This window comes from Nansenia antarctica (genome assembly GCF_963989245.1).
Source record: "Nansenia antarctica genome assembly, chromosome: 10".
Taxonomy (NCBI): Eukaryota; Metazoa; Chordata; class Actinopteri; order Argentiniformes; family Microstomatidae; genus Nansenia; species Nansenia antarctica.
The window spans coordinates 11,772,215-11,780,439 of NC_137680.1; the positions used below are offsets into that span (position 1 = coordinate 11,772,215).

At 40.7% G+C, this 8,225-nt stretch overlaps 1 protein-coding gene across 1 annotated transcript in view; it reads right to left on the reverse strand.

Annotated features, from left to right (window-relative positions):
• lars2 (leucyl-tRNA synthetase 2, mitochondrial) overlaps positions 1-7,580 on the reverse strand; it is a 53,233-nt gene extending 45,653 nt beyond the window's left edge. Inside the window, 3 exon segments of the mRNA XM_080540156.1 lie at positions 164-295; positions 3,540-3,799; positions 7,447-7,580. Coding sequence (XP_080396282.1) covers positions 164-295; positions 3,540-3,788 — 381 coding nt within the window. The 5' untranslated portion in view covers positions 3,789-3,799; positions 7,447-7,580.
• Positions 7,581-8,225: the final 645 nt, after the last annotated feature.

Genomic DNA, 8,225 nt, shown 5'->3' on the forward strand with positions numbered 1-8,225 from the left:
TCCCCAATTGTTCTGCTTAGAGACCCACTGTACCTCATTCTCTGGAAGAAGGCTCACCATAGTGTAGTTAGGGCAAGTGTAGGTATGGGGTTAAAGCCAGCAGTATGGATGAGGCTAAAGCCAGCAGTATGGATGAGGTTAAAGCCAGCAGTATGGGACCTACCTGGTGACCTCTCATCCTCTGAAAGTGTCCGATGGTGTCACTGATGGTGTACACTCGCACGTGACCCATGTGGAGGCGACCTGACGGATACGGAAACATGGACAGGACATAAAACTTCTTCCTGCAGGAACCCTGGGGAAGGCAACGGATGGAGAACACTGTCAGAAATACATCCTGTGGACTACAGATGATCAGATGAGATGAGAAGAGAAAAACACCAGGCCCTTTTAATGAGTCCTGAGAGAACCTCTAACAGATACGACTCGATAATGACCTGGAAATTACTTCTTAGGATACTTGACCGGAACCTTTCCTTAGTTTTTTTGGGGGGGCGGGGCTTTATTAGGTTCCATTAGATAATTATTATTGTTATTAGGTAACCAAACTACAGACACACCCATGTTATTGTCTAGACTCAGAACTCCCTGTCCAGATGTGATGTAATGATGCCCACCCTGTGTCTCTGGGAACAGCCAGTGGAGTGAGAGGTTACCTGACTACTCTAGAGACACTCTGTATTCAACAGGCAAGGTCGGGGGGGCTGAAGAGCTGAACAGCCCCAGGCTGGATGTAAAATAACTATTTAACACCCAGGAGCAGCGCCTCATGTTATCTCTGAGGGGCTCATTCCCAGTGTAGACTCTCTCTGTGTGTCAGTCTCCTCTAAATCATGCATTATGGCTTAATTCTGAATCATCTGACTAATGGGCATTATGAGTTAGTCTCCACTGGGGGATGCACTGATACCGATACCAGTACCCGATACTGTGCTCAGGTACTCGTAAAACTACTCAGATACATCCGCTACATCTGCTCCCGATACCCCTTTACGGCAACGTAACGTCACCTCTCAAGTAGGCAGCGGGCAATGTCAGCAGTTAAATTCTAGGATCACTAAATACTTGGGAACTCAGGTGAGTGTTAGTGATGCATGGCTTGTAAACAAACTTAGCTTTTAGGACTGTTCAAAAGCAAGGACTGCTTACAGAGCAATGTTTGTATTAGCTACTAGCGAACTACCAACGCAATGGTAGTAAATGCGTCTGTTTTGATTAAGAGGTATTTGGTTTGAAGTACACCAACATTCAAATAAGCACATTCTTCAAATAGTTTCAGATTTCAATGTATGACACGTCATTATAAACAATATTACAATGTGCACTCTCATAATCTGCCAGATAATAATCTAACACCACCAAACCCTGTTTGGTATTAATATATTACATTTGTATATTTATATTAGGGATGCACGATATTATCGGCACCGATAATGGGAAATTAATGTTTATCGGTATTTATCGGTTTTATAAAATTGTAGCCGATATAGAGCCGATAATATGAACTCTGCAGAATGTCAGACACACCGGGGAAGCTCTCATGTTTCGCTGTCGTCTATACACTGCGTGCCTGTACGCATGCGCAGCAGCATGATTTTTTTTTTTTTTTTAATCGGTTATCATATCGGTTATCAGCCACGAGAAGCGGGTAAATATCGGTATCGGTATCGGTTGGAAAAAATGCATATCGTGCATTCCTAATTTATATATATTCATATTTAATTTGTTACAGTCAGAAAGTGAGGAACAGCTGATGAAAATAAAACATGTTTTCAAAGTCATTGTTAGAACTATAATGGTATTATTAAGTACTTGTATTGGTACTCGGTATGCGCAAGTACCCAAATGTAAGTACTTGTACTTGGTGTGAAACAAAGTGGTATCGGCGCATCCCTACTGTACTGAATCATTATGTGCATTATGGGTTAATCTCCTCTGAATCATAGTGCATTATGGGTGTGACAATGTCTCACGGTGTGGGTACTGATGGCCATGGCAACAGTGGCCATAATGGGAAAGCACAAACAGGAGGCTGAAAGATCATTACTAAACATATCCTGAGTCATGAATTATACAGCAACTAAATTATCATTATTATTAGACAGAGACACGCATGCATACGCACACGTACGTGCGCGCACGCACGCACACACACACACACACACACACACACACACACACACACACACACACACACACTAACAGTTATATACACATAATTATGATTAGTTCTGCTGGATACGTAATGACAAGGGCATAGTTAAAAATTAGATTATATTTAGCAATTAAGCCAGGGGTGCTTTAAAATATTCATTGGCAGAAAATCTCCTCCACCAGCCTCTCTACAGAATGAGATGGCATTTTCTCTCACACACACACCTACTTAACACTTCGGAGTGGGATGATATCATGGATAGAGACTTCCTTATCATCTGATAATGGAGTAGAATATACACAAATCTGTGTGCCATAATAAATCTGTAGTTAAGCTTCCGCTGGCCCGGCGGCGGGCCCTAGCGCCATGTGCTAATTGTCTTGCCCTGTGCTTCCTATTCTATATTCCTGTACTATACTTCCAATGACTAAATAATTAAATTAAATTAAATCAAATTATGATTATATAATGATTGGAGCACTTTGAGTTGAGTTGCAGGAAAAGCACTATACAAATAAAAGTTATTATTATAATCCAGTGTTTACGTAGGTAATCATGCGTTACATCCTCTCAAAGCTAAGATTCTTGTGTTTCGAGCCAAATAATCCATCACATGATACAATCACAACAGCAGGCACAATCGACCTCGCTGTCAGACCACCAACAAACACACTACATTGACAAATTTGATAAAACTCCCCAATGAAGCCTTATAGTTGACCACCGATCGGTAACATTCCGACAACAAACATTCCGGTTTGTTTACACTGCAAAAAATATATTTAGGCAAAAATGAAAAGAAAACGTTTACTTCAGTGTGTTCAAACTTGTATTTCTCAATGCCAGTACCACTTTGTCATTCTTACTGTTGGGGAACAAACTTCAGAGTGTTACCTTCAAAAGGAGACCAACCGCATGCATTTACTCCAAATGGTTCAAGAACAGCTTTCAATTGACTTTCAATTGGGTGGGCCTACACATTGGATAGGCGTTTTAGGCTAATTATAAGGAATGGTAAAGGGTTAATCATTGATTAACTACTTTCTCATCTTCTCTAGGTAAAGCAGCACTGGGGCCTATGCATCTACCAGTGAAGGAGTTCTACCTCCATCAGCCTCCCCTGGTCTACTGTCCTGTCCAAGAGCGGTGCTTACTAGCCTGGCACTGGATTTTCTTTACTGACACTACATCTGCTTCGCTTAAATGAAACAAAGCAATTTATTAGTGTGGTGGTTTCAGGTAGTTAAAGTTAAAAAGGGACTTGGACCAGGTCTCTCTTGAAAAATAGATGTATATCTCGATGAGATTAACCTGGATAAAAAAAAGTTTTTAAAAATGTGAAAAAAGGCCTACAGGAAGCAGTGAGAAGCACCGACTCACTCACCTCCTCCTGTGTATCCCTCCGCCATTGCTCCATGATACGAGGGTGCCACCACTGTTCCACCCTGCGCCTGGTGTCAGCTTTATAGTCCCTGTCCCACACCCCTGTCTCACTGAACAGGGTCCGCACGGCGGGGGAGGTGGGGGTCAGGGGGGTCAGGAGGAGAGCGCCCCTGTGTCTGCCGAACTTGGCCACGCCCATCCTGGCCACACCCAGTGGGCAGAGAGACACCCTGCACACGGCTGTCTGCATGGCACTGTCACCTAGGCAACACAAGACCACAGTCAGAGAGAAGGAAGAAAACAGCAGACAAGAGACAGTATCAACGGCACCAACCTTAGGGAACAAATAGGCGATTAGAAACAGAGTGAAAATACACGCTTCTGTTTTTGGTGAACAACCATCGCAGTTTGAATAACAGATACACATTATCATCGTACGTCATCAGCACATAAAAACATCAAAGGGCAAACATAATATGATAGGCTATCCTACTTATAGCTACACACCACACACACAGTCACCTAGGTAACCCAACACTTTGGTTATAATAACACTGTAACCTTGACAACAGAGGACAGGGCACCACTCACAGAGGACACATACTGTATCACCAGATGCTGTCAAGAAAACAGTCCCAAGCTAGTGTTCCATCCCCAAAGATCTATTTCTGGGTCAATTACGTGACATGCATATTTTTGTGTCCGAGTATATTATTTCCATTTAAAAATAGATTAATCAATTCAAGTCATATATGATTTTATTCTATACAATATGTTTACCGTAGTTTGAATGTATTGTCAGTACATTCTAATAATATGGATTACTTTGTGTTTTAGCATCTCAAACCCCCAAAATGTCAGGTGGCGCAACCGTCCCAACAAAGGAACAGATTAAGAACACTGTTAAAAGTGGTATTTTAATAATAATATATTCAATATTAAAATACAGTGGCATGACTTTATGTTTGAAACCTTTCAAATAAACACACGTTTAGAAATAACAATAGTTTTAAAGCTATTGAGATAATTTAGGAACTTTTGTCCCGCAATTTATGCTTCTCAAATGTCAGGGTGGCACAACCGTAAACATGGGACTTTCATTTTTAAATCAAGAGACTATTGCATCAGCCAGATGTTGCATCATCCAGAGGACCCTGTCTCACATCTGTGACTGAGTGAAAAGGTTTGTAGAGCTCTCTTGATAAAAATACATAGTTTCACCTCAGAGGTAGGAGGGTATAATTTCCATGTCAGGTGGTACAAAACACGCTGTCTCAGGAGGGCCTCCAAGATCTCCAAGGACCCGACCCACCCTGGGCACGAACACTTTGTCAAGCTGCCCTCGAACAGGAGGTACAGGACCCCGGCCGCTAAGACAAACAGACTGAAGGACAGCTTCTACCACAGGGCCGTCAAGGCCCTGAACACAGAAAAGGCCTAAGTTCTGGGCCCAGGACAGTCCGGACGGATTGTATGGCAGCTAGTGCTGAGGCACAAACATGTACATTTTCAAGCCTGCAAACTGTGACACTTTAAAATAATGTGAAAAAATACTTTCTTGTGAAATATGACAACCCTAGTTGACTATCTGTGCAGTATAGTACAGTGGATTGTGTACATAGCCTCTATTGATATAAACCAGCTCCTTACCTTCTTGTGATTTTATGCATCTATGCTTTTTCCAAAATGTGTTTCTTTTTCCTTTCCTAAACACCAGGGGAGCCTCCCCTCCTAAATTTCGTTGTTTGGTACCTGTACTGTAGCAATGACAAATAAAGTCTATCTATCTATCTACAACCAATGTAAAACTAGGAACATTTTATTTTATCATAAAACTACTTATTCTGTTTTAAAATGATTTGTATGATATTGCTAGCATAGGTCAAAGCTAATGCAGGTGTCCAAGTAGAAGCCTGTTTCATTTGAAATCAGTGGCAAAAGTCAGGTGGCGCAACCGGTAGGCTAAGTCAGTTGGCGCAACCACAATTAATGCCACTATATGAAATAAATACTGTTATTTAAAGCTCCAAGATGGTCTAAAATGTCTATTTGTGTCAACTATCTTACACTTCAATAAATGTTTTTCCACGTTTATAATGTCTTATTTTAATCATTTTAGATGCCACTGTCAGTAAAGGAAAAAGCAGCCCAGTCTTAGGCACTATAGACAATCTAATAGATATAGATAGACATAGATAAATGACAAAGATTTCACTTAATAAATAAATAATAGGAAAATATAAATACTTACAAATAATTGGTTGCGCCAACTGACATTTTTTGACCAGTCAAGTTAGAAATACAGTTTAAAAAGAAAATATTTAAACAAATTAACAAATGCTGCATGTTTAAGCACACATACTGAAAAATATAAATGTTATGTATTTTGAACAAAGTTTACAAAAAAAACTTTTTAGCTTATTCGTCATTGACCCTTCTACCGTTCTATACCTGCCTATCACACTTGCAGGAAATATCAACCCGAAGGCCCACCATTAGAAGACAGTAGAACGCCCCCTCTCTTTCTATGGGAAAGCTGTGCCTTTGGAGTAGCCTAAACCCCTGGAGAGCTCTCTAAGTAGCCTGTCCATAGCTCTGTCACCGACACACTGTAAAGGCCTAGGCCTAGAGTAGGGGGCCGAGCCTATCTGTATGGTCAGTGTCATGTAAGCGACTTGATATGACTAAAGATGCCTTGAATGATTTAGCTTAGTGTTGCACGGCTTAGTCACAAAGGTTAGGCCCTTGTTGCATCCACTGACCATTATAATTCAACATTGATGCAAACAATTCTGATGATGCAAGATGCCCACCTTTCATGTAGGGATAGCCTATAAACGGACTAACGGAGGTCTGTAAACTCTGTCTGACCTCTGGGGTTTTCTAAACGACTAGCAGAGTGCTGTAGCTCAGTGTTGGGATGATTACAGGCAGTATGCTCTCTGAGACACCCACTCACACTCATGGATAGGCAAAAGGCATGTTGCTGTAGCCTAGCCTATTCTCCCCCCCCCACCCCCACAAGAGATGCAGACTGCTATACACTCTAGGGCCTAGGCTATGTCTGTCTGTGCATGTCTTACTCTCTCTCTCTCTTTCTCTGTCTGTCTTGTGTCACACACACACACACACACACACACACACACACACGATGGGATGTTTCTATGGTTACTGCAAGACCATATAAACGTCATTAACAACCTTGACAGACTCATGATTATGTACTCATATCGAAGTGTACTCATATTGAAACATAGACCAATCATTCTGAACACATTCCTCCTAGAGTATGTCTAAATCTAGGCCACTGATGGATGAATGAATAACAGGAAACAATCCTAGACATGATGGTTTCACCGACCTTGCAATTAGATAGATAGATAGGCAATAGAAGCAGAGGGATGATGCCAAGACATCCGAATTTAGCCTCAGCTGGAGAAAGATAGCACATGACAACCCCGATTCTATTGACATTGCTTGTTGTGACGTTTGCAAGCTTGTCCCCATTACATAACATGTTCTTAATTCTAGCTAGCTAACTTATAGCATACTTCGTGAGCTTAGAATGATAAGGTTCTATCTCCGTTTAGGGCAGTTCAGAGATATTGAGCGTCAAAGTTTTCACATTCCATTATGTTTTGTGAGATGGAACCTTTGTGTTTTATTAAATTACTAACTAACAAATGTCAACATTTTAAAAATAACACCACACAGGCATTAATAAACACCCAATAGATCAGATTATGTAAAAAAACTCAATTTTGACAAAAATTGAGATAGAACCTTATAATTCTAACGTCACGACTTGACCGTCTGGGTTTGCATGACTGTAGCTGTCAGCGTCAACAGCAAAGCTGGACGTAACGTTACAAAATGTTGCATGATCAAATCGGTTAAACGCTACTCACTGTGTTGATGTTCGATTCCTTACGATAACCAATATGGCTTTAATGATGAACTATCACCCTACATCATGTTCAAAATCTCACAGTGCTATAATAATAATAATAAACTCGTTGTGATTGACCCGTTGTCATAGACACACCTCTCCCATGTGCGCCGCCATGTTGTTCTGTAAAAACTTTATTGAGAGCTTCCTTATAGAACAGCATAACAGTGTGAGAGGGGGGTATTTTGAGAAATACTGAGCAAGCTAAGATACACTTTCGAGATATTTCTCAATTATTGGGAGTCTCAATGTGTACTATATATTCATAATTTTGAATCCATCCACAATACAACACAATGTTTACACTGTGACATTATAGTGAGATTGGAAATTGGAATCAGACCATAGAATTGTTTCAATCTATTTGGATGTGTCATAGTTAAAGTCATGATGATTTCAGAATGAATGAAACACTATGTTATTACACAGGTGCAGGTAAAATAGGTTTTTATTATTGGATATCCTGGCCCAAGACCAGTAAGGCAGTGGCTTTGGCTAAGATACAGTATGTAGCACAGCTTGTTAAAAGAGGAATAGAAATCATGCATCTGTTTTCTGTGAGTATTGACACACCAGTTTACCTGCTCCTGTTTTACTGGCATTTAAATTCCATTTACTTTTCTGACTGACAAGAACAACATTATACATTAATTAGATATATGTCATTGTGCAGTACACCTGCAGGGTGGTGGTGGTCTAGTAGTGGATAGTGAGTTGGACTTGTGATCGGAAGGTTGT